We start from the raw sequence: 27,152 nt of genomic DNA on the forward strand, positions 1-27,152 counted from the left end.
AAACCAGGCTCTTGTGATGGTTTCTATCTGAATATCATGATAAATGCTGATCATTCTACTCTGGCTTTAATAGTTACCTCTGTATGTAGCAAGATGATGTTAAAACTCATTACTCGAAGTGCTTGCCTTCAAAAATTTTCTCTTACCCAGTAAACTCACTCCATACGATAGTCCACAAGATATTCATAACCCCAAGATGGGTTATCACAGCAGGAAAAAAGCATAAAATGTCAGACCCTAGAAATGTGTCACACAAACATAAAAGAGAATGCAAGATCAGAAAGAGCCAAGGCACAAACAAGACAGAGAAAAACACAGGAGTTGGATTGTGAGGGATCTTGAAATGAGACAGTGCTCTGTCCACAGATCCCAAACTAAGAGTGTGAAGACAGAGATGCGCTCCCTGTGTAGGACTAAGAATAAAGAGAGGACCTTTGTGTCAACTGTCTTTACAATTCTTCTATGTAACAATCTCAGGAGACCCAACTCATTCCCCTGTCACAAACCCAAGAAGAGTGTCCAAAGAAGAACTAAGAAAACGGCTGAGGGACCTGAACAGGCAGAGAGGGCTGAAGATAGTCCAGTTCTAGGACCCCAGCTTCAAAGGAAGGGTAACCAATGTTTCCTCATCTCCTGATCAGCACTTTCAAGTATAGGAAATGGGGTGGAACCAGAAAAGCTCCAGGCATCAGGACTATGGAGCCCTCAGCTCCAATCTATATGGATCAGAGAACTGAGGATCAGATGGAATCAAGAACAGGAGGAGAGACCACCCGGGAAAGAGACTTCTTTGAAAAGGCCCTTCCCATGCCACAGAGTCACAGCATCAGAGTTCACAGAATACAGATGACACTGTGGTCCATCATAACAGTCCTGTACTTTGCTCTGTTGGAGCTGCAGCAACCCCTGGAGAGTGAAAGGGTAAAGTTATATGTGTCTGGAGAGCAAAGTGATAAGCAGGAAAGAAGAAAACTTCTGGAGCTCACAGAAAATCAAATTTGTTTCCCCACAGAACTCTCCCACTTGCAGAGTCTTACACACACAATTTCATGGTACCGCTTCCATTGTGCCCATTTGAGCTCTTACCTGTGATCACGCCTTTCATGCATTCCCCACAGTTTGGGTTCCTTGCTATTTTCACTTGGCTCACCACAGTCCAGGGCTCTTTCCCTTGCTCCAACATGGAGATAATATTCAGGTCAGGAAGACAGAGTCCTGCTTATAAAAAAAGAAAGAAGATGTCCCATGGTTTTTCCAGAACCCAGCCTAATGTCTAGGTAGAAGAGAAAACACTGCAGTTGAATCTACAAAATATTTCACAAACTCATCCATTGATTGCCTCCTTCTGAATGCTTAGTGAACACTGTAAGATGAAGATATCTAGCTCTCTCCCAAGAAATACTGAATCAAAAACACAGGGATAGGCCAAGCGTACTGGCTCAAGCCTGTAATCTCAGCACTTTAGGAGGCCAAGACGGGAAGATGGCTTGAGCACAGGAGTTCAAGATCAGCCTGGGCAACAGAGTGAAACCCTGTCTCTACCTGGGCATGGTGTTGCACACTCATAGTCCCAGCTACTTGAAAGGCTAAGGTGGGAGGATGGCTTTATCCCAAGAAGCTAAGGTTGCAGTGTCCCGAGATCACAAGATCACACCACTGCACTCCAGCCTGGGTGACAGACTGAGACTGTGTCAAAAAAAAAAAAAGCACAAGGATAGAAAACAGGAACAGGGAATTGGATATATTAACTCCACCGTAAGGTTTTACATGTACCTCAGCTCTGGAACCACCACTAATGTACAAAGAAGGAAGCAGAATATCCATAGAAATGGGACAGTTAAAGGCCAGATGCAGCATTATGAAGCTTTTTATTTGTGAATCAACAAGGCTTCAGTCTCTGTCAAATAATGTAGGGCCTCACAAGAAACACAATAAGGAAAGTACAAAAATGCACAAGGGAAGATCCTAACTTCCAGAGGAAAATTATCTTCACCTAGGAAGCCGAGGTTCCTGTAGTTCTCCAACATCACGTCCCTGTACAAAGCTTTCTGAACAGGGTCCAGGCATTTCCACTCCTCCTGAGAGAATTCTACAGCCACATCCCTGAATGTCAAAAATCCCTGAAATGAAAAACACATTTCAATATGAGCAATGGGTGAGCTCTTATCTTTACATAAAATGAGAAGAGGAGAGAACTGTCATATCAATTTGATTGAAGTGTGTTTTGACATATCCATTAAAAGCATCTGTGAGATAATTATGTGTCACTAATTTTGGGTTTTATAAAATTCAATAAGAGATTAGGATTTTATCTAAATCGGTGGACATTTCTCACTTTTGTGGACAAAATAACAAATAAACACATGGTTATCCCTATGAAAGTTTTAGATATTATATTTGTTACACCAAGTGAGGTGTCCAGATGAGCTAGAATACAAGTGGTGTCTTCAGAGATGACAATGTTCTTAGTGGCTTTAAAGAAAGGTCAGAAACTAAAAACCGTGATGACAAGAGCAAGAGCAAGGACTAAAGTTCTGGAACACTCCCCATGTACCGGGCATTACTCCAAAGGGTTTATATGTTCTAACTCAAATGATGACATAATCAGCTATGACAGAAATACTTCTTCCCATCTTACTAGAAGACAACTGTGTCACAGACAGGCTAAGAAAATCACCTAGGTCAACAACCTGCAAACAGCAGAGCAAGCACCTGAACCCAGATGTCTAAAAATTAGAGTTGAATCAACAGAATCCGACAGTTATATAACAGAGTATGTCCTAGTCTTTCTGTGCGGCTATAACAAAAATAAGAGAGACTAACTAATTTATAAACAATAGAAATGTATTTCTAATGATTCTGCTGGCTGGGAAATCCAAGATCAAGGTGTCAGCAGGACTGATGTCTGCTGAGGGCTAATCCCTGCTTCGAAGATGGTCTTGTTGCTGCATAGGGGACGAATGCTACAGTACACTGACAGAGGGTTGCCTGAGAAAACTTGAAGCAAGTTCAAGATTAACTTGAAACCGCATAAAGGATCATTATATAGGCTGGGCGTGGTGGCTCACACCTGTATCTTAGCACCTTGGGAGGCCGAGATGGGTGGATCATGAGGTCAAGAGATCGAGATCATCCTGGCCAATATGGTGAAACCCCATCTTTACTAAAAATACAAAAATTAGCTGGGCGTGGTGGTGTGCACCTGTAGTCTCAGCTACTGGGAAGGCTGACACAGAATTGCTTGAACCTGGGAGGTGGAGGTTGCAGTGGGCTGAGATCGTGCCACTGCACTCCAGCCTGGAGACAGAGTGAGACCCCATCTCAAAAACAGAGAAAAAAAAGATCATCATATAAGCACACACAAGCACGCACATAATACATTACTATTCATAAAACTAATCCATTCACATGATAATATAGAAGAAAATTTTAAAAATTAAGCAAATCACTGGAAAGAAGAAATATGTAAAAAAGTTTTTATAATCCCAGCACTTTGGGAGGCAGAGGTGGGCAGATCACAAGGTCAGGAGATCAAGACCATCCTGGCTAACACAGTGAAACCCCGTCTCTACTAAAAATACAAAAAATTAGCCGGGCGTGGTGGCCCGCGCCTGTAGTCCCAGCTGCTCGGGAGGCTGAGGCAGGAGAATGGCATGAACCCGGGAGGCAGAGCTTGCAGTGAGCCGAGATCGCACCACTGCACTCCAGCCTGGGTGACAGAGCAAGACTCTGTCTCAAAAAAAAGAAAAAAAAGGTTTTAAAGAAAAAACATTTTAAGGCCATAGAAACATTTAAGATATAATTTTCAACAGTGTTCCCAAGCCTGTATCTTATGTAGAGAAAAGAAAAAAATTAAAATAAAACCAAGTAAATAATTTCAACTGTGAAAAGATAATAGGCTGATTTATGAAATGATGATGTTGTAAATAAAAACCAATGCATACAAACATTTAAATTAGCTGAAATAAGAAGCTATCTCTCAATGACATATTTTTTGGATGACTTTTTAAATCATTATTCTTAGGCATGTATGTTTTAGCATGCTTGGGACAATGAAAATGTATAAATTGTATTTCAATTACTTTGTACTTACTACTTCATTTACTTATTTATTTTGTACTTATTCGATACTAGGCTGGAGAAAATGGTACAAAATTTTAAAAGTATATAAACTTTTATGACAATTACTATTAAATGCCTATATTTAAATATCTAAGTGCAATTTTATCCAATTAAATTTAGCTACTTACGCATTAACAAAAGCCAAATGGAGTTTATTAGTTTATTCCACCAATAAATAAAACAGTGATTCAAGATTAGGTGGTTTATTAGTGTAATACATTAAAATTTAACAGATTAAGATAGAAACAATATGTACTGCAGCAGTATATGCTTGCATAAATTATTAGAAAATTTAAAAATCATGTCAAAAAGGAAATCTGTAAAAAAAAACAAAACCCAAAAACTGTTAAGGAAAAATATTTCACCCAACAAGTGAAACACTGGATTCATTTCCTCTAAATTAAGTAAGAGAAAAGGGGGTTTTTCATTTCCTCTAAATTAAGAGAAAAGGGGGTTGGCCAGACCTCCTGTCATTCACCACTGCACTGGATGTCTAAGCAGCAGCAAAGAGAAAAGGTGGGAGGGAAAAGGGCAAGGAGGGGGTAGAGCCAAAGAGTTAGATCTACTAAAATTAAGAGATAACATGATTGTGGCCAGGCGCGGTGGCTCATGCCTGTAATTCCAGCACTTTGGGAGGCCGAGGCGGGAGGATCACCTGAGGTCGGGAGTTCAAGACCAGCCTGACCAACATGGAGAAATCCCGTCCCTACTAAAAATACAAAATTAGCCGAGCATGGTGGCACATGCCTGTAATCCCAGCTACTAGGGAGGCTGAGGCAGGAGGATCGCTTGAACCTGGGAGGCGGAGGTTGCAGTGAGCCGAGATCACGCCATTGTACTCCAGCCTGGGCAACAAGAGTGAAACTCCACCTCAGAAAAAAAAAAAGAGATAACGTGATTGCAACCCAGAAAAAGAATGTTTAAGTTACGAGCTAATAATGTACTGAAATAATCTTCCTACTTTAGTAACACTAATTTAAAAACAACACACACACTTCTAAATTTTCATTAGCATATATACCATGGCACTTAAGTACAAAACATTTTCAGAATTATGTGAACAAATTATAAAACTACACTGAGTGATGTCAGCAAGATAAAGGAACAAGAATCCCCAAACTCTGCAGTCACCACAGTGAAATGATTTTAACAACAATTTATGGACTAATTGCCTCGGGGATAAATCCAGAAAACAGTTACGAGGTTTCTACACCTCAGGCTGACATAAAGCATACAGTATAGAAGCTCTGAAGGAAAATTTGAAGCATCCACTTGACAGAGACCCAGCCCCTGCCATGCAGTGGGGTAACAGAAAAGAAACCCACAACTCCCAAGATCATCTAGGGGATGGAAAGGAGCAGAATATCTGTCCAACATCCTGACTTTTCAGATGACCAACTGATGGGCTGGTTTCTCTCTTCCTGAATATAAGCACTGACAAGAACAAGGTGAAAAGTTAGGGGCTACTGAGAAAAAGGATGATTTACATAAACCAGTGTGCGCAGTAACACAGACAAACGCTAAGTGAATATCCAGTAGTACAGCTTACTGTAGCACCAAAGTCTGCAATATCAAAGAGAGACAACAGGGGAGCTTCTGGGTAGAAACTAGCAAACATTTTCAATGAAGAGATGACAAGCAAAGGCCCAGAGAGGACAAAATCCTCAGCCAGAAAAGGTGTGGAAGGTCTCTACAATCTAGTTGAGTTGACTGCAGAGTGTCCTCCCTGAACAAAGCAACCACCAAAAACTGGGGAGGTAGATGATTTTTAAAATAGGGAAGTGCCAAAAGAAGATACTAAAACTTACAAAGAAATAGGAAAATACGGTCCATAAGAAGAAATCAATTAAGTCTCTACAAACCTACACTAAAGAAATGGTGATTTACATCTTGGCTTTGAAGAACTAACAAGAAATAGGGATCACCCTCAGTATACGCAGGGGATTGGTTCCAAGATTCCCTAAGGGGACAAAAATCTATGGATACTGAAGTCCCTTATATAAAAAGGCATAGTATTTGCATATAACCTACCTATATCTTCCCATATGATTTAAATCATCTCTACATTACTTATAATAGCTAATACAATGTAAATGCTATGTAAGTAGTTGTTATACTGCATTGTTTAGGAAATAATGACAAGAAAAAAAGGACTGTACATGTTCAACACAGATGAAACCATCCATTTTTTTCTGGCTATTTGTAGTTCATAGTTGGCTCCATCTATGGCTGCACGAGCCATGAATACAGAGGGCTGACTATATGTGAATTACCAAAGAATTTGAAATAACAGCCACAAGAATGCTCAATGAGTTAAAAGATAGCACACACAGACAACCTCACGAAATCAGGAAAACTATATGAACTATGCATGCAAAGAAGAATATCAACAGAAATGGAAGCTATAAAGAAGAATCAAAAAGAAATTCTGAGGCTGGGCACCGTGGCTCACGCCTACAATTCCAACACTCCAGGAGGCCAAGATGGGGGAATTGCTTAAGCCCAGGAGTTCCGAGACCATCCAGGGCAACATGGCAAAATCCCATCTCTACAAAGAGTACAAAAATTAGGCAGGTGTGACGGTGCATGCCTGTAGTCCCAGCTACTCAGGAGGCTGAAGTGGGAGGTTCATTTGAACCCGGGAGGCAGAGGATACAGTGATCCAAGATTGTGCCACTGCACTCCAGCCTGGGAAAGAGTGAAACCCTGCCTGAAAACAAAACAAAAGAAAGAAAAAAAGTTGAGTTAAAAATACAATAACTGAGTTGAAAAATTCGCTAGATGAGTTCAACTGCTAACTTAATGAGGCAGAAGAAGGAATCGGTGAACTCAAAGGGGATTTTGACAGGGAGGAAAACAAAAACTATAAAAAATTAAGAAAAATAAAGAGAGTCTAAAGGGCTCATGGGGAAACCATCAAGCACCAAGAACGTATGTATCCTGAAAGCCCAATAAATAATGTGAATATACCTAACATTACTGAACTGTAAGCAAACAAACAAGCTTTACTGAAAGACATAATAAAGATATGATCACTGACTGACAAACTCAATTCTTATAGGAAGATGTGATGGTGACAAGACCTGCAACTGTAAAAATTCATGGCCATTCAAACACAAACAAAATATGTGGGAATTTAATAAAATGTGACTGTTGTATAAAAAAAGAACCAACAAAATTTTGGAAAGAAAATGGAGGGGTTTGCCAATCTTCATATGAGCCTATTATGACATTTATAATCTGAAACTTTAAAAGTAATTAAATATAATCTACAAAAAGATATACACAAAAATTCAAATTAAAGATTCAATCAAAAAAAATTCATGCAAAGAAAATGTAAGCAAGAAGCATGAGATTTTAAAGAAACTTCAAATTTTATAATCACACCATGAGCCAGGCCTTCCAAAAGATAAAACAAACATTTATTTATTTTTGCTTTTGTGGTATACCATCCTAAAAGAAGCAATCATTCTTTGAACTGCCAGTGAAGTAACCCTCAGACACTTGTGGTGAAGACAGCATGCACAGAGGAAGCCACAGTGACATTCTTTGCAAAAGTGAAAAATTGTAAAAGATCCATATGTCTTCATTTAGAAATTCCTCCAAAGAGGATGCAAAATAAGCTATTAGTGTTTATTAACATAAAAACATGTACATTTCAAAAACTTGCAAAATACAGCAGAACATTCACTGAAGAACTGTTTTCTAAAATCTCATAATGACATGTAAATGCATCTTGACACCTCTCACTGACTCTTGCCACAGAACTTACAATAGTAGCTCCTCAATGAAACATGAGGCATGGTGGAGGATGTGACAGGGAAAAGGAACCTGGGCTCCTCCGGGTGGGTAACTGAGTGATTGCCTCTTCTAGGGTGGTGCATTTCCTATTTTGGTGAATCTGGCAAGATTCCCCACCACCCCAAGTTCAAGGGTGCCCCCTCCCACCAACGACACATGACATTTCCCACTCTTTAAAAAAAAAACAAACTACTATGTTCTTTTTTCTCTTTGAGGATCTAAAAAAAATAAAAATTCTTTGTATTTCCATTTTCCAATTCCTTGGACTGTGAGGACATTTCATTATTTTGTGGAAATCAAAATAGAATAATTTTCATTTTATGCTCAATTTTCTTTTACTGCATTCTAGGAGCTATTTCATGTTCTGTAGTTAAAAGTTTTTAAATATATATGCCTTGATGTTCTTTTTTTAGGTTATGAAGTGTGTTCTTGATGCCCTGTTTTTTACTTGTTTGCTTACAAATTTTAGTGTGTCTATTTAAGGTACACAATATAGCAAGGTATAGATAGTAAAAAACTCACGACAGTTTAACAAATTAGTATATCCATATCTTACAGTTACCTTTTTTTTTTTTTTTTTTGCTTTTGTGGCAAAAACAGCTAGAATCTCATTTAGCATAAATTTCACATATAATAAGATGTTATTCCCTACCATCCTTATGTTGTATCACCTTCTTAATGTCTAAATTCCATCTCTGCTTGGACTTTTACCACAAAACAAATATATATATCATGTGATGTTTAAAATAAAAGAAATGTAATATTTAATAATAATTGGTGGAATGACAGAATTTGGCTCCATCTTCTCTAACATCAAAAAAGTTTGGCTGTTACATCTGAGCAAAATTATAACCATTTTACAAAAAACAACTGCCTGTAAGAGTCCCAGCAGGAACACCGCATTCTCTGTGGGATGGATATGCTGAGAATGGCTAAATTAATCTGACATTCAGGTTGATTTCATATTTTAAAATCAATGATGGAATAAAACAACCTCTATCACTGATGTCTGTACCTAGTTTTCCATTTCATTCTCGGTCATTAAGATTGTGGAGTTAGAAAGAGTGACTGATTCATTATAGCTTCAAATGTGGTATAAAATCAGGCAGAAAAGATCTCCCTTTAAAGGCATCTTTTCAAGAATTTATGAGGTATTTTTGCATATTAACATGTGACTTCCACATATAGCTTCTCTACTCCTGGTCTACTGAGAGCTGACAGTGCATTCAGATGTTGCCCCTAAACAATCTCTGCTACCCAAAAGCTGACACCACAGGACTCACACCCTGTCTCCATCCATGTCTGGGTGTGAGCCCTTCCCAGGACCATGCCCAATGGAGCCTCTTCCCAAGCTCATGTCACTGAGTCACCGTGAGATCTGGAATCTAAGTGCAGATGAGAGGGACTGAAGGAAGGCATAGGTGAGTGCGAGCACATGTGTCAGGCAGGATACTTCAGACTCAGAGAAGATTTGCAGCTCCAACGCCCTGCATTTCAAAAAGGGAGGAGACAGAACAATCCACCAAGATTATCACTTTACCTGAGGAAGAGCCATCCCTGGCTCCTTTTCTTTCTTCTTTCTCTCCTGGGCCTCTCTCTCAGTCAATATAATTAATTCTTTAAAAGTCAAATCTGAAAGTCGAAAATATGTTGTTTAATCCTTGGAAACAACACATTCCTTTCTGTGCCACAACCATGCCCACAGGGAAGGCCTCAGCATGTGGAGAGACAGCCCAGTGCACCAGGGGGATGCAAGAATAATAAATTCCTACACAAAGACCAAGTAAGTTTTTCACCCTTTTCTTCAGAACTTGTTCCACTCCCAGAGAAGCCCCCACACACCCTGCAGCAGTGGGGAGCTGGGCTGGACTATGCTTCCCTTCAGGACATAGACCCATCCCTCATCAAACCCCATACAGAGCACAGCCCCCTCACCTCCCTGTGGATCACAGGCTGAGCTCAGCTCTCAGAAACAGAAGACACAAAGGCTGGATGCTCAATGCTGGATACAAATTAGAATCAACTTGGGTACTTTAACAATATGGAGGTTGAGTCCATCCTACCTATTGGAAGTGGAATCTGTGGTAAAAGGGCACAAAATGTGCCCTCAAACTGCCTCAGCACGCTAATGTGAAGCCAGGGTTGAGTACATCTTAAAGGGGGCAAGACTAGCACAGCCCCATCCTCCCAGCTCTGCTCTCCCCTTGGGGCCTCATTGTTACCAGTTTGTAGACAGTAGAAGACAATGGACCAGAAAGAAACACAGAGACACATAATATGCACCAGGGGTAGGGGTGAGGGTGTGGCTGGAGTGTTAAATGGTGAGAGGGGGGTGAATCACAGAAGTCCCAATGGAGAAGGTGATATCAGAACAAAGACCTCAAGAAGGAAGGATGTTTGCACCTGCAGCTGAGGGGCCAGACAGCCCAGGTAGAGGCCCTGAGGCAGGAGCAACCTCAGCCCAAGGAACAGGAAAGAGGCCTGTGTGGCTGGAGCAGAGGGAGGAGGGAGGACACAGGCAGGAGATGAGGTCAGAGAGGTTCTGGGGAGCAGATTAGGTAGAGATGAGGTATTCAAACATTTTTCTCCCACAGCTCACAGTAATTTCAGAAACTATGCATTTCCTCACCCTTTTTAAGTAAACATAACCTTTCTTTATCACATGAATTAAAGCACTTCTTTTTAATGTCATGTTTTCTCTATTTCAAATATATGCTGACATGTAAAGCTAAAGCCAGGAAGTACAGTGTCACCATCATCTGAGATGTGCAGGAGCACAGGGGAATGTACTTGGGGAGTTCAGGCAATCACTTTTGGTGGAGATACCTGTTAGATGGCTGAGCAGAGAGAGGAGAGGACAAAAGGACACAGAATTCTAGAGTTCAGGAGACAGGCCTGCAGGGGACATGGAAACGTGTGAGTGGGTAGGTGGGTGATATGGATCAGCTCTGTGTCCCTGGCCCAAATCTCACACTGAATTGTAATCCGCACTGTTACTGGTGGGGCCTGGTGGGAGGTGGATGGATTATGGGGGTGGATTTGTGATGAATGGTTTTGCACCACCCCTTGGTGCTGTTCTTATCATAGTGAGTTCTCACGAGATCTGGTTGTTTAAGTGTGTAGCGCCTCCCCGCTCACTCTCTCTTGCTCCTGCTCCCGCCATGTGAGACGCCTGTTCCTACTTCACCTGCTACCATGTTTGGGATCTTCCTAAAGGCTCCCCAGAAGCAGATGTCGCTACGCTTCCTGTGCAGCCTGCAGAACTGTGGGCCAATTAAACCTGTTTTCTTTATAAATTACTCAGTCTCTGGAATTTTGTTGTAGCAATTCCAGAATGGACTACTACAGTGGGGTTTAAAGCCATGAGATGAGATGATGAGGAAAGACAGTGGGTGTGGACAGAAACAAGAAGAGGTTCAAGGACTAAGCCATCAGTCATTCCCACATTGAGAAACATTCGGAGTCAGGACACAGCAGCAGAGGAAAGTGTGAAATGGTCAGGGAGGTGACAAGAAAATCAAATAGCTCCTGACAGGAAAAGAAAGAGTAAAGCAGGAAATGAAATACATTGGATTTAGAAATGGGGAGGTCACTGGTGACTCTGAAAAATAAAGTTATCAGTGGAATGGTGGATATGAAAGTTTCATCCAATGCATTCGAGACACAATTGGAGGCAAGAAGTGAAGACAGAGACTCTGAACAAGATTGTAGTGTATTATGCTCTTAAATGAAGTACAGAAGAGAGGTACTCACTACAGGCAGAAACGCAGTTAATGGTATGCTTCGTTTTAATTAGGGCAAAGTGGAAGGAAACTAGAGGCTTTAGGGTCTGTGTGTGCATGCATTTAATGGGCAATACACCACCATCAGTAAACACTGTTTAAAGTAATTCTGTAGAAGTAAAAATGAATGACACAGTTAAACAAATTTTATGGAAGCCCAAAGTATTTTTGTTGTTTTCTTTTTAACTTATATTTTAAGTTCAGGGGTACATGTGCAGGACGTGCAGGCTGGTTATATAGGTAAATGGGTCATGGGGGTTTGTTGTACACATTATTTCATCATCCAGGTATTAAGCCTAGTATTCATAAGTTATTTTTCCTGATCGTCTCCCTCCTCCCACCTTCCACTCTCAGGCAGATCCCAGTGTGTGTTGTTTCCCTCTATGTGTCCATGTGTTCTCATCATTTACCTCCCACTTGTAAGTGAGAACATGCAGTATTTGGTTTTCTGTTCCTGTGTTAGTTTGCTAAGGATAATGGCCTCCAGCTCCATCCATGTCCTGGGAAAGGACATGATCTCGTTCTTTATGGGAAGGCTGTTGTTTCGGACTAGCCTCCCCAACTACCAGACCAAGCCAGAATGAAGTCTCTTGTACTGAACCTTGAAATGGGCCAGGTTTAGGGGAAAAAAAACTCCAAAAAATAAACAGAGAGGCCCGGGGCAGTGGCTCACACTTGTAATCCCAGCACTTTGGGAGGCCAAGGTGGGCGGATCACCTGAGGTCAGGAGATTGAGACCAGCCTGGCCAACGTGGTGAAACCCTGTCTCTACTAAAAATACAAAAATTAGCTGGGCATGGTGGTCCATGCCTGTAATGACCCTACCCCCGAATACCGACACCACTATCTACTAAAACAGATGTCTTCAATGATGCACACATGCCCCAATGAGACCCCAACATCTTCCAAGGAAATTCTCCATATTGACATTTAGATATTCCAAAATGTGTCTATAACCGTCTTAACGTGCAGCCCAAAATACTCCAAAAAAAAAAAAAAAAAAAAAGGTAGCCCCCTAAATGATCTCTGTGATTTTCCAGATAATACTTCGGTAAGTTGCATGATTCCTGCACTCCCAAAAGACCCCACAGAAGTCACCATGAAAAGTGCTTATGGCAGTACGGCTCTGGGTTCCACGCTCTCAGGACCAACGAACCAACTCTCCAGCTGCCCACCCTCCCTGTGGACTCAACTTAGGCCTTGCTTCTCACTTCAGTTGACGATAGAACAATATGAGTTTGGATTGTATGGGTCCATTTATAAAAGAATTTTCTTCAATAAACATCTGAAAAATATTTTGAAGACTTGCAACAATTTGAAAAAGCTCACAGATGAATTGTGCACCCTAATTAAGAAAAAGGTATGCCAGAAATGCATAAAATATATGTAGATATTAGTCTATTTTATCACTTAGTACCATAAAACACACACGAATCTATTCTAAGTTAAAATTTACCAAACTTATATAAACACCTCTAGACTGTGTATGGTTCCATCTGCAGTCAAAACAAATGTAAAAAAAAGTAAAGACACAGTATTCAATCATAATTGCATTAATGAACTGTAGTACATACTGAACTTCTATAATAATTTCATAGCCACCTCCCATTGCTATTGTGGTGAGCTCAAGTATCTGCTTAATGTGCCCCGTGATGTTAATCATCTCCATGTGAACTGTTAATCTCTCTAGTAAATTGGAGACCGCAGCAAAAATTGATCTCTGTGGTTCTGGCACATTTTTCGTTGTTTGGTGCAATACGATAAACTCTGAATAACAACACGGGACCCATCTGAAATGCCACTAGTGATGCTGGAAGTGCTCCCAAAAAGTAGAGAAAAGTCATGACATTACAAGAACATGTTGAATTGCTTAATGTGTACCACAGATTGAGGTGTGCAATTCAGTTGCCCGCCATTTCAAGATAAATTAATCTGGTGTAAGGACCATTGTTAAAAGAGAAAATTCATGAAGTCATCACTGCAGCTACACCAGCAGGCACGAAAACAATGTACTTTTTGCTAAATACCTTTTTTATCCTATATTGAAAATGCAGCTTTTATACAGGTGCAAAATCACCATAATGAAGGCATACCTGTAGACTCTAATATGATTTGAGAAAAAGGGAAGTTATTTTATGACAACTTTAGGAAGGTAAAGGATCTAAAGCTGGAGAGTTTGATGCCAGCAAAATATGCACTGATAATTCAAGAAGTTTGGCTTAAAAAATGTCAAGATAACAGAAGCAGCCACTCCAACCAAGAGGCAGTAGATGGGGTCCCAAATGCTATGAAGAAAATCATTAATGAGCCAGGCATGATTGCTCGCCCCTGTAATCCCAGCACTGTGGAAGGCCAAGGTGGGCAGGTCACTGGAGCCCAGGAGTTCCAGACCAGACTGAGCAACATGGCAAAACCCCAAGTCTACTAAAAAATACAAAAAAAACAGCCGGGCATGGTGACACATGCTTGTAGTTTCAGCTACTCGGGAGGCTGAGGTGAGAGGATGCCTTTAGCCCGGGAGGCGGACATTACAGTGAGCCGAGGTCACGTCACTGCACTCCAGCCTGAGCAACCGAGCAAAAAATAAAGAAACTGTGGCATTCCAAAATGATCCATGCACCCTCACAACCACCCATAATCCCACTTCCGAGTGCTTCTGCCAGACCTACGAAATTCCTTTCCAAGAGTTCCACATACCCCTTGCTCTTATAACCACACTTGGGACAGGTGCACACACCATACCATGGCTCATCTGAAGGCACACCCTTGCTTTCTGGAGCCTTCTATGGACTCGCCTCCATTTTCTCCCATGTTTCTACCTCTCCTCCATGCATGCATGAACAAACTAGGCTAAAAGGTACAGGATCTCTGCGCACATGCAACACAGCAGGAAGGTACACAAACTGCAAACTGAAGGACCCTGGGCCTTCAGTATGAAGACCACAAAGTTGGGCCTGCTGAGAAAACTTGCCAGCAAGTGCTGACAATATTAAGTCTAGTTTAAAGGCAGCTGGGCATTGGCTAGATTAAGTTCAGTGAGGATGTCTCAGAAGACAGGCCCTAAATCTTTCTATACACTAAAGACAAAATATCTGAAAAAAGAAATAAAACAGTCCCATTTGCAATAGCATCAAAAGGAATAAAATACTTAGGAATAGATTTAACCAGTGAAGTAAAAGATCTGTACGCTGAAAGCTCTTAAGACACTGATAAAAGATATTGAAGCGGCCAGGAAAGTGGCTCATGCCTGTAATCCCAGTGCTTTGGGAGGCTGAGGTGGGAGGATTGCTTGAGGTCAGTAGTTTGAGACCAGCCTGGGCAACATAGTGAGACTCTTTCTCTACAAAGAAAAGAAATTAGCCAGGTATGGTGGTGCATACCTGTAGTCTTAGCCCTTCAGCCAGGTATGGTGGTGCATACCTGTAGTCTTAGCTACCTGGGAGCCTGAGGTAGGAGGGTTGCCTGAACCCAGGAGTTCAAACTGCAGTGAGGTATGATCGCCCCACTGCATGCCAGCACTCCAGCTTGAGTAACAATGTGAGCCTGGTCTCTAAAAAAAGAGAAAGAAAGAAAGAAATGACTGTAGAGAGCCGAAAGCCAGAGAGTCATGACCAACTCAGCATTCCACTGAAGGCTGTATGATTAAACAGCAAACTGTTTATCATGAATGCAGGATGTGGACAAACTCACATCTGCCCTGCCGCCAGAAGGTACGCTGAGTGCAATTACTCCCTGGCGCCATGCTCCTTGAGGTTATCTACTGGAACATCTGCAGGCTACTGTTCAGAGAATGCAGTCGTGCAAGCCTGCACCGAGTAAAGCAGCTGACTGACAACCACCCACTTCTCCCTATCTCCTTTACTCAATAAATATGAAGGGCTCTAAAAGCTCAGGACTCTTGTTCACTAGAAGCAAGGAGCCCCTGACCCCTTCTTCCAAATATACTCTTTTGTCTTTGTGTTTATTCCTGTGTTCGTCCCCCTTTGTTCAGTCCAACAGGGATTGGGGCTGCAACAAAGGATAAAAAAAAAAAAATTGAAGAACACACAAAGAAATGGAAAGCTATCCCATGTTCATGGATTGTAAGAATATTTCAAAATTATTAAAATGTCCATACTACCAAAAGTGATCTGCAAATTCAGCACAATCTCTATCAAAACTCCAATGCTATTTTTCACAGATAAAAACAAAAAAAAAAACCCTAAAACTTTTATACAACCACAAAAAACTCCAAAGAGCCAAAGCAGTGTTGAAAAACAACATGCTAGAGGCGTCATACTTTCTGATTTCAAACTATATTATAAAGGTACAGCAATCCTAACAGTATAATACTGGCATAAAAACACAGAGAACAATCAAACACAAGAGAGCCCAGAAATAAACATGCACATATACAACTAGCCTTTGACAAGGGCACCAAGAATTTACAATGAGGAAAGGACAATCTCATCAATAAATCCTGTTGGGAAAACTGTATATTCACATTCAAAAGAATATGAAACTGGACCCTTATCTCACACTATATGCAAAGATAAACTCAAAATGGATTAAAGATTTAAATATATGATCTAAAACCGTAAAACCCCAGAAAATAGAAAAAAAGCTCCTTGACATTGATCTTGACAATGATTTTTTTGGATATGACACCAAAAGCCCAGGCAACAAATGGTGGGACTACATCAAACTAAAAAGTGGGACTATGTCCAACTAAAAAGTTTGGCCAGGCGCAGTGGCTCATGCCTGTAATCCCAGCACTTTGGGAGGCCAAGACAGGCAGAGTACTTGAGGTCAGGAGTTCGAGGCCAGCCTGGCCAACATGGTGAAACCCTGTCTCTACTAAAAAATTAGCTGGGAATGGTGGTGCAACCTGTAATACCAGCTACTAGGAGGGCTGAGGCAGGAGAATCATTTGAACTCAGAAGGCACACATTGCAGTGAGCTGAGATTGCGCCACCACACTCTAGCCTGGGCAACAGAGTGAGACTCCATTTTGGGGGTGGGGTGGGGGAGGGACAAAGCTCCTGCACACCAAAGGAAACAATCAACTAAATGAAAAAGCAATTTATAAGATGGAAATATGTATCTGCAAACCATATATTTAATAAGTGGTTAATATCCAAAATATATAAAAACTCCTACAATTCTACAGGAAAAATACCCCAAATAATCTCAATAAAAATGGGCAAAGGACCTGAACATTTTCCAAATAAGACATATAAATGACCAACAGGTATATAATAAGGTGCTCAAGATCACTAATCATCAGAGGAATGCTAATCAAAACCACCATAAGCTATCACCTCATACCTCTTACGAAGGCTATTATTAAATAGGCAAGAGATAACAGGTGTTAGCAATGATATGGAGAAAAATGAGCCCTTGTACACTGTTGCTGGGAGTGTACATCAGTACAGCCATTATGAAAAACACTATGGATGTTCTTCAAAATATTAAAAATAGAACAACAATGCAATCCAGCAATCCCATTTCTGGGTATATATCCAAAGGAAATAAATGAAACCAGTATCTTGAAGAGACATCTAGGCCAGGCATAGTAGTTCATGGCTGTAATCCCAGCACTCTGAGAAGCCGAAGCGACAAGATCACTTGACACCAGTAGTTAGAGACCATGCTGGACAACATAGCAGAGACCATGTATCTGCTGAAAAAACAGACAAAAACAAAAAAACGGCTGGGTGCGGCGGCTCATGCCTGTAATCCTAACACTTTGGGAGGCCAAGACGGGCAGATCACGAGGTCAGGAGTTCGAGACCAGCCTGGCCAACATGGTGAAACCCCGTCTCTACTAAAAACACAAAAAGCTGGCCGTGGTGGCGGGTGCCTGTAATACCAGCTACTCGGGAGGCTGAGGCAGGAGAATCATTTGAACCTAGGAAGTGGAGGTTGTAGTGAGCTGAGATTGCACCATTGCACTCCAGCCTGGACAACAGGGTGAGACTCTGTCTCAAAAAAAAAAAAAAAAAAACCTTACAAAATATCTGTCCCCCATGATCACTACAGTATTATTCATAACAGCCAAGAAATGGAAACAACCCAAGTGCCCATCCATGAATAAATAAATATGTGTGTATATAGACAGATATACAGAGTGTTTGTGTGTACATATATATAATGGAATATTATCCAACCATAAAAAGAAGAAAATCCTGCTATTTGCAACAACATGGATGAACCTGGAAGACATTATGCTAGGTGAAATAAGACAGACACTAAAAGACAATTACTGTATGACCTCACAAGTAGAATCTAAAAAAGTCCAATTCATAGTAACAGGGTAGAACAGTTGTTGCCAAAGGCTACTGGGGGGTGAAAATGGAAAATGTTGGTTAAAGGGTACAAATTTTCTGTTATAAAATGAAGAAGTTCTGAGAAAGCTAACGTACACCATGATGACTATACTATATTGGACACTTTAACAGTTTGGAAAGTTTTTGAAAAATCTAATAAATTATGGGGTAAAAGTTTAAAAAATGATGGCACTTAGTATTTAGAAATGAATGAGATCACCTGATTATTGGATGCCACCATATCTTATTTCTGGAGTTAGCAACTACAGGAAAGAAGCAATTGAATAAAATGTATCTCAAGCTTCCAAAATAACAATGAATTAACTGTAAAGCAACTACAAAGAAAAAAGTAAATTCATTACAAAAAAAAACAAGACTTTCAATGCTTCTGCGAAGACATACCTTGTAGGCCTAGTGTGATGGCTCACATCTGTAATTCCAGTGCGTTGAGAGGCTGAGGTGGAAAGACTGCTTGAGGCCAGGAAGTAGAAGCTGCAATGAGCCAAGATCATGCCACTTGCTCTCCAGCCTAGGCGGCAGAGAGAGACCATGTCCCCCACCAAAAAAAAAACAAAACAGAACAAAGCCAAAAAAACCACCAAAGACATATCTTGTAGTGACAGTCAGTCATTTCTTGCCCCATTTCTCCCCTCCTTTATCCTCTACTCCATCATTGGGAAGAAGAGAGTTACCACAAATAACTGGATCAAGTCACTGCCCTCTGGCTAAATAGGAATTCCAAATATCTTTTGATACAAATAAATACAAAATGCACAAAGCTTATAGAAAAAACTTTGGTGATTTTCATCCTCATGAGTACAACTTAAACATATTTCAAATCAGAGTATAAAGCCACAAATCAATATATTACAACCACCATCCATATCCAACCAACTGTCACGCATCTGGATGGGGTCCTCTCCCGCTTTCTTCACTGTTATGTGTTTCCCTCTCTCATTCTGCGCGTCTTTTTCTCCTTTTCTGTTTTTCACCACTTTCTTTATTCCCTCTTTTATGTCTGTTCTGCCCAATGCTTCCCAACTTACTTCACCTCTCGTAGCTCTTTCTCCCCAATCTTTCCGATTGTCCCCAATCTCCACGTATTTCTGCCTATTTTCCCCCATCTAAGCTCCCTCTCTGCTCTCCTTGTTAAATTCCCTCTTCCGTGTTACATCTCCTTTGTTCCCACTCTCTAGCACCCCCAGTTTCCTAGGCTTCCTCCCTGCTGTGGTTCTCCCTCTACTCTGCTTGTCACCCACTGCCCTCTCTCCCTCTCTTTCAGTCCCAGCACCACGAAGCTCTGTCAGCCGCGGCTCCAACTCTTTCACCTTCTCCCCACTGTCTGTCTGTAGTGCCTCCTCCTTTGCCGCCCCACTCTATTTTGCTGCCCTTCATCTCTCTGAAGGTCCCCCTTTTTTTCTAAATTTCTCTGTGTGCTTTTCTCCCCCTGCTACTTTCTCCATCCGTTCTCTTTCACTCTTGCTCTCTTTGCAAGTCCCTAAATTATCATCCATTTTGCCGTGTATTTATGGGTCTCCCTCATTCTTTTCTCCTGTTTTTCCTTTTGCTCCGTCGTTCCACGTCTTTTCCTCTCCTGATCCCTCTCACCCACACATTCGGGAGGAAAGGGGAGGAATAGGATGCCCACCTCCCGGAAGAGCACATTTTCCAGTGGAGTAAAATTTGGGAAGGAAGAACACTGGGTGTCACAAGACAGACTCAGGTCACCTGTCCCAACGGGGAGTCAAGAAAAGCAGTGGCTGTGAAGGGGAAGCCTGGGGAGCGGAAGGACCCTGCGTGAGGACGACACAAGGTGGCGCGGGGAACGATGTCTCACGACAGGGAGGGTCTGCAGAATCCCAGGACCTGAGAGGAGAAGCGGCTCCTTCAGGAGCCGGACGGTGGGCGCTCCCCTCCAGGGGCAGACGAGGGAGGAGCTCGGGGATCGCGAAGGGCGCTAATCCACATCCCGAATGAGGACTCGACTTGGCGCGGGGCCCAAGCAGAGAGTTTTAAGCAGGAACACGACCTGAATGGGGCTGTCTACATGGTCCTAAGGAAGAAAGGCAGAGAGCAAGGAACAGCCTCAGAGAGATTTTAAACCGAAAGGGAAGCAATTCTCCTACTTACTTGGGACGAAGAGGCTGTCGCGGGTATTTTAAGGTCCGTAGCGATCCCCAGGTCACGGGTATGGAGAACCGAGGACTGCGAAGTGCACGTTTAATCAAGGTAGACGAAGAGAAGCAAACGTTTAATCCAGGTAGACTGAAACACAGGCATAGCGACGTGGCCTTTTCACAGCGCGATCTGCTTCCGGGTGTGCAGGAAACTGGGCGCGGAAAGAAAAACTGGGCGGCCTGGGGGCGGGGCCTAGGCCGGGCGCGACTGGGAAAGGGCTGGGCGGAAAGACGGGCCTGACTTGGGAGTGGCCCGAAAGGGTGGTGGGAGGCCCAGGGAGGTAGGGGGCGTGACTAGGTGGGGCTTGGCTGGACCGAAAACTGGGATGAAGCGGGACCTCCAGGGGTGGGCGGGGCCGAGGGCCTGTTCTCCACTCCGCCTCTCACCCAGCAGGATTTCGTTTTCCAGATTTGGGACTATTTGTGACTATTTCTTGTCCTGTGAAGCAGCGTTGCTCCTTGCCCATTTTAAATTAATGTTTCAGAATTTAAGGTTGAATCTTAAAGTTGTGGTCCACTTATACTGGAAACTAAGACGATTTATTCTTAACAAGTTGAACTGATTTAAGTCACAACCGATTTTTCCGAGCCTGGTGGACTGCATCCAGTCTTACCAGAAAAGCTGAAGCTACTCAGTAGTCAGGGAACTAGAATCTCTGTGGGGACTGGATGTGGAGCAGTGACTGGATCCAGGAACCCAGAAGACATTATGCCAAGCAAAATGTGCTAGACACAGTATAGAAAATGAAATAAGCAGAGGTTCCTCTTCAAAAGGACTTTCCTCCCAGTCTAATTGAGAATAGATAGTAACCTCTCTTACAAGCAAAATTTACTCAAAGACCTGTACTAACATTCTTAAATATCTGCTAGCCATAATAGATAAATCAATATACTCTGTGTTCTTAGCTCCCACATGGTTAGCCTAGATATTTGCCCTGGCATGCCTGAACTGTTCCAAGCAAGCATTAGGTCACAGCCTATTCCTTTTCCTTATTTGGAAGTGTTTTTGCCTCTCTCAGCCTTCCACAAGTTACTTCCTCTCTTCCTTTGTTCTCCTCTGCCTTTGCCTCTTTTGGGAAGTTCTAAGGTGCTAGCCAATCAGGTCAAGCACAGAATTGGGTCCGACTCCAGCCAGTGGAAACCAGACACAGCAGTAGGGTGGATGCGTCACGTTATTATTATTATTATTATTATTATTTTCTTTTTGAGACGGAGTCTCCTTCTCTCACCCAGGCCGGAGTGCAGTGGCGCTATCTCGGCTCACTGCAAGCTCCGCCTCCTGGGTTCACACCATTCTCCTGCCTCGGCCTCCGGAGTAGCTGGGACTAGAGGCGCCTGCCACTGCACCCAGCTAATTTTTTGTATTTTTAGTAGAGACGGGGTTTCACCACGTTAGCCAGGATGATCTCGATCTCCTGACCTCGTGATCGGCCCGCCTCGGCCTCCCAAAGTGCTGGGATTACAGGCGTCAGCCACCGCGCCCGGCCAGACGCGTCAGGTTATAAGTGACCCTTCTCCTTTGTTCGTGTGTACTCTCGTGGCAAGACTGCTAGTGAGCGGCACCCTTTCTGCAGAAAGTAAACTAGCCTTGCTGAGAGATCCTTTGTCTCAGTGTTGATTTTTGCGACACTGAGCACCCGTTCCCAACACACACAAAGAAACATACTTCATGCACTTACTTACATGTACTAAGTACAAACATCAAATTCAGAGTAACAAATTAGAAGGGTGGTTTCCAGGGCTGAGGGTCTTTCCTATGCCTGTCCCACCATTGTATTTTGGAAGCAGATAACTTCTCTGGCTTCACAGATTCACAGCTGGGCAGAAATTTTGCCTCAGGATGAACCACACCTTGTGTCTCACCCATATGTGATTCAGATAATATTTACGTGATATTTGGGCCTTAGAGTTGATACTGAAATGGATTAAGACTTTTCAGATGGGCCAGGCAAGGTAGCTTAGGCCTGTAACCCCAACAATTCAGGAGGCCAAGTCTGGCAGATTACTTGAGCTCAGGAGTTCAAGACCAGCCTGGGCACATAGCAAGAACCCCGTCTCTACAGAAGATATAAAAATTAGCCATGCTTAGTGGCACACTCCTGTAGTCCCAGATACTTGGGCGGCTGAAGTGCCAGGATCACTTAAGGCCAAGGGTTTGAGACCAGCCTGGGCAACATAGTCAGACCCCATCTCTACAAAAAATTAAATTAGCCAGGCATGGTGGCTTGCATGTGTGGTCCCAGCTATTGGGAGGCTGAGGCAGGAGGATCATTTGAGCCCAGGAGGTCGAGACTGTGATAAGTCATGATTACGCCACTGCACTCCAGCCTGAGTGACAGAGAGAGACCCTGTCTCAAAGAAATAAATAAAAGATTTTTGTTCTGATGGGAGTGAAGGGATTTTGCATGTAAGAAGGACATAAAGTTTAGGAGTCCAGAACATAGTGTGTTATGAGCAGAATAATTTCCACAAAAAAAAAAAACCCCTAACTTGAAGTCCTAATACCCAGTACCTCAAAATATAACTGTATTTGGATATATGGCATCTACAGGAGTGATTAAGTTAAAATAAGCTTGTTAAAGTGGGTTCTGATCCAATCTGGCTGATTTCTTTATAAGAAGAAGAGATTCAGCTGGGCAAAGTGGCTTGCCCCCGTAATCTCCACACTTTAGGAGGCCGACATGGGCAGTTCCAGCCCAGCCTGGGCAACATGGTGAGACCCTGTCTCTACTAAAAATACAAAAATTATCTGGCAATGGTGACCCACACCTGTACTCCCAGCTACTGAGGAGGCTGAGGTGGGAGATTTGCTTGAGCCTGGGAGGCAGAGGTTGCAGTGAGCCAAGATCACACCACTGCACTCCAGCCTAGAAGCCAGAGTGAGACTCTTGTCTCAATAAATAAACAAATACATAAATGAAAGATAACACCAAGGAAGCAGGCAGCTAACTCGCCTTCTTCTGTTAGGTGTTTGATGAAAAATTGAAGCAGAAAGTTTATGAGCTATGTATGTTATCTGCGCAGAAGGGCTATATGTCCTAAGCCATAAAGAAAAACAGACCTACAGCTTATCTGCTTCCTGTATTTTGTTTATATGTCCTGAACCACGAAGAAAGGCAGTTTTTTAAAATTTTGTTTTGTTTTGTTTTTTTGAGACAGAGTCTCGCTCTGTCACCCAGGCTGGAGTGCAGTGGCATGATCTCAGCTCACTGCAACCTTTGCCTCCTGGGTTCAAGCAATTCTCAAGCCTCAGGCTCCAGAGTAGCTGGGACTACAAGCACCCACGACCACGCCCAACTAATTTTTTGTTGTTGTTGTATTTTCATAGAGACAGGGTTTCACCATGTTGCCCAGGGTGGTCTGGAGCTCCTGAGCTCAGGCAATTTGACTGCCTTGGCCTCCCAGAGTGCTAGGATTACAGGCGTGAGCCACCGCACCTGGCCTAGAAAGGCAGATTTATAGCTTATTTGCTTTATCTCTTTGCTTTCCCCTGGTCCTGCCAGGCTGACTCCTTTTCCCTAATTAGGTCTCCACAAACTCTACCATAAAAGCGCATTTTTCTCACCCTCCTATAAAATCCCTGGACTCCTAGTTTTACTACAAATAAACCAGGATTCTATTTCCCAGCATGAAAAGTTTGTCAGAAAAAAACAGAGGTAGCATGGGACCTTCTTTCTTTTCTTCAAAACTAATTCACCTCCTCTTCTTCTCTTTCCTGTCTCTTCCTAGACTGGCCTGCACAGTTCTAGATCCCCAGTGAATCCTTGGGTTGACATACAAGGGAAGAAGAACCTATAGAAAGGGAAATCTCTAGCTCTCAGAGGTGGCTTTTTGGATGTCTGGATGCACTCATAACCATCCTCATGTTACCAGAAAGGGGTCCTGATCCAGAACCTGAAACTGCCATTGCAAATTATAACTGAGAATTATTACAGTGAAAGGGATCTGACCTAACCAACTCCGTCTTGCTTTTAACCTCCAAGCTGCCTTTGTTCACTCCTGGGTGTAGGCCAAACTAGCTTTGGGAGGAATTTGGTTTATCTTTTGAAACAAAGGCATTAATAGCCCTTTCCCAAAACAAATCCCCTTTCTGCTTGGGACTAGACTGCCTTTGTAGGACTAACAAGTTAGTCACAAAATTAGAAACTATAGTTTAGGAGTCATGCAGCTAGAGGCTACAAGATTGTCACCTTTCCCAAATTGCTCCTGGGAATAACATCAGTATTTTAAAACCTAAGATCAGTGTTTGAGATATTTTGCAGACCCTGCACTTGATGGATCACCTGACACCCAGATCAATAAACTGACTCATCTGGTCTTGTGACACCACCCAGGAACTGACTCAGTGCAAAAGGACAGTGTCAACTCTCTATGATCTCATCTCTGAACAACCAATCATCACTCTGGACGCACTGGCCCCTACCCATCAAATTATCCTTAAAAACCCTGATCCCCAAGATTTCAGGGAGACTCATTTGAGTAATAATAAAACTTCAGTCTCCTGTACAGCCAGCTCCACGTGAATTAAACTCTTTCTCTATTACAATTCCCCTGTCTTGATGAATTGGCTCTGTCTAGGCAGCAGGCAAGGAGAACCTATTAGGCAGTTAAACCCAAAAGAAGGGGTTCTTGGATCTTGTGCAAGAAAGAATTAGGGGTGAGTCCAGAGAGTAAAGTGACAGCAACTTTTTTAAGAAAGTAAAGGAATAAGGCAGGGTGCAGTGGCTCACACCTGTAATCCCAGCACTTTGGGAGGCTGAGGTGTGAAAATTGCTTGAACCCAGGAGTTGGAGACAAGCCTGGGCAACATGGCAAAACCCCATCTCTACAAAAAAAAAAAAAATTAGCCAAGGGTGGTGGCATGCACCTGTAGTCCCTGCTACTCGGGAGGCTGAGGTGGGAAGATTGCTCGAGCCTGGGAGGTGGAGGTTGCAGTGACCTGAGATCACACCACTGCACTATTGCTTGGGCAACACAACCACTCTCTCCCAAAAGAAAAAAACATATATAGATAGATAGATAGATTCAGACAGTTTTTATTTCAACACTGAATGTTTACTCTTGAAACTCCTGACATTTAAGTTGATAAAAACTCAATTTTCCCCATGCTAAAAACTTTATACATGTCCTTTCTTCATGCATACATAGAACCCTTCACACAATATAATTGTTGGAAGTGTTTCTGAAATACTGTTTAGACAAATTGTCTATATTTTTACACTTGTACTATAAAAATTAATATCTAACAGACAATAAATATTAAAGTATTTAATAAAAGAATCATTTTTCAAAGGCTAAAACAATTTCTACTTGAGATTATCATAATAAGCATTGTATTCTATGATTTCACAACTATAGCAAAACTTTTTTTTTTTTTTGAGATGAGGTCTCACTCTGTTGCCTAGGCTGCAGTGCAGTGATGCAATCACACCCCACAGCAGCCTCCACCTCCCCAGGCTCAGGCGATCCCCCAACCTCAGTTTTTGTATTTTTAGTAGAGACGGGGTTTCACCATGTTGCCCAAACTAGTCTAAAACTCCTAGGTTCAAGCGATCTGCCCACCCCCACATTCTAAAGTGCTGGCATTACAGGCGTGAACCACCGTGCCTGGCCAAAATGTAATTTTAAAAATAATTTTTAAAATCATTATACAATTTCCTAGAAACGATTTAACCCAATTTAAAGATTTACATTTCTTTCCTTGTGCTTCAGTGAAAAACTAGAGGATTCACAAATCAAGGTGGTATTTTCAGATTTGTGTGGCAAAAGAATATACAGAGAACTGACAGATGTAAAGGATGTATTCTATCAATATGTGGAGGGTCCCTTACATTTTCAGTTCAGTGAAAGAACTGGAATGATACAAGATAATGAACTAAAATTGTATAATGTAAAAGCAAGAGCTCTGTTGCTAATGTGCAACTATATCAGTGGGATTTTTAAAAACCCAACATACTAATTTGGCAGGGTAGGGTGGCTCATGCCTGTAATCCCAACACTTTGTGAGGCCAAGGTGGATGGATCACTTGAAGTAAGGATTTTGAGACCAGCCTGATCAACATGGTGAAACCCCACCTCTACTAAAAATACAAAAATTAGCCAGGCATGGTGGCAGGCGCCTGTAATCCCAGCTGCTTGGGAGAATTGCTTGAACCTGAGAGGCAGGGGTTGTAGTAAGTCAAGATCACACCACTGCACCCCAGCCTGGGCAACAGAGCGAGACCCGGTCTCAAAAAAAGAAAACAAATAACCACAACATGCTAATTACACCTTAAAATATATTACTCTTAGGCTGGGCAACATGGTGAAACCCCATCTCTACAAAAAAATACAAAAATTAGCTGGATTTGGTGGCATGCGCCTGTAGTCCCAGCTACTTGGCAAGCTTAGGTAGGAGAATTACCTGAGCCCAGGAGGTGGAGGTTGCAGTGTGCTGAGACTGTGCCACTGCACTCCAGCCTGGGTGACAAAGCAAGACCCTGTCTCAAAATATTATAATATGTGACAGTGCAGCTTCCATCAGAAATAATCTGTTCCTCTTTTGCTCACACCAAATATTCATCCCCACTTCTAAAAAATATAAAAGAATAAGCCAAAATGTAACTTCAAGTCACAAGCAAGGACCTCATGACAGTCTCATGAGACTTCTTTTCATTGAGAGCCAAATAGAGTCCTCCTCACTCACAACACTTCGTTGTGGAACAGAAAAATGAAACCTGAATAAACCCTCCCATCCAGAGAAGGAAAACAAAGAAGGTACCCCGTAGTTTCTGTTTCACAGCAGATGTGCAATGTTGCTGAGAAGATGAGTCAGGGACTGATTCCACAAGGTCAAGAATGAACAACTGTCCTTTTCATGGCTACAGTTCTCCTGAGAATGTTTCCAGTCCATTGTGATTAGTTGTTCTTGACTTCACCTGATGACATCCCTAATACAGTATCAGAAAGTATGCCTTCCTTGT

The 27,152-nt window shown here is 42.2% G+C and overlaps 1 protein-coding gene across 5 annotated transcripts in view; it reads right to left on the bottom strand.

The window, feature by feature from the left end:
* The window catches only part of ZNF841 (zinc finger protein 841), a 32,193-nt gene extending 11,726 nt beyond the window's left edge, over positions 1-20,467 (bottom strand). Inside the window, exons 1-6 of one of the 5 annotated variants that reach the window (XM_063657335.1) lie at positions 20,144-20,467; positions 18,416-18,505; positions 15,126-15,255; positions 9,464-9,555; positions 1,994-2,120; positions 1,087-1,215 (exon numbers count right to left, since the gene is read on the bottom strand). In XM_063657335.1, the coding sequence (XP_063513405.1) occupies positions 1,087-1,215; positions 1,994-2,120; positions 9,464-9,555; positions 15,126-15,216 (439 nt within the window). In that variant the 5' untranslated portion in view covers positions 15,217-15,255; positions 18,416-18,505; positions 20,144-20,467. Of the gene's footprint in view, positions 1-1,086; positions 1,216-1,993; positions 2,121-9,463; positions 9,556-15,085; positions 15,256-18,415; positions 18,543-20,143 lie in introns of all 5 variants that reach the window. The other 4 variants (XM_063657336.1, XM_063657334.1, XM_054461932.2 and 1 more) reach the window with 4 other exon arrangements.
* Positions 20,468-27,152: the final 6,685 nt, after the last annotated feature.

Source organism: Pongo pygmaeus, chromosome 20 (genome assembly GCF_028885625.2).
Source record: "Pongo pygmaeus isolate AG05252 chromosome 20, NHGRI_mPonPyg2-v2.0_pri, whole genome shotgun sequence".
Taxonomy (NCBI): Eukaryota; Metazoa; Chordata; class Mammalia; order Primates; family Hominidae; genus Pongo; species Pongo pygmaeus.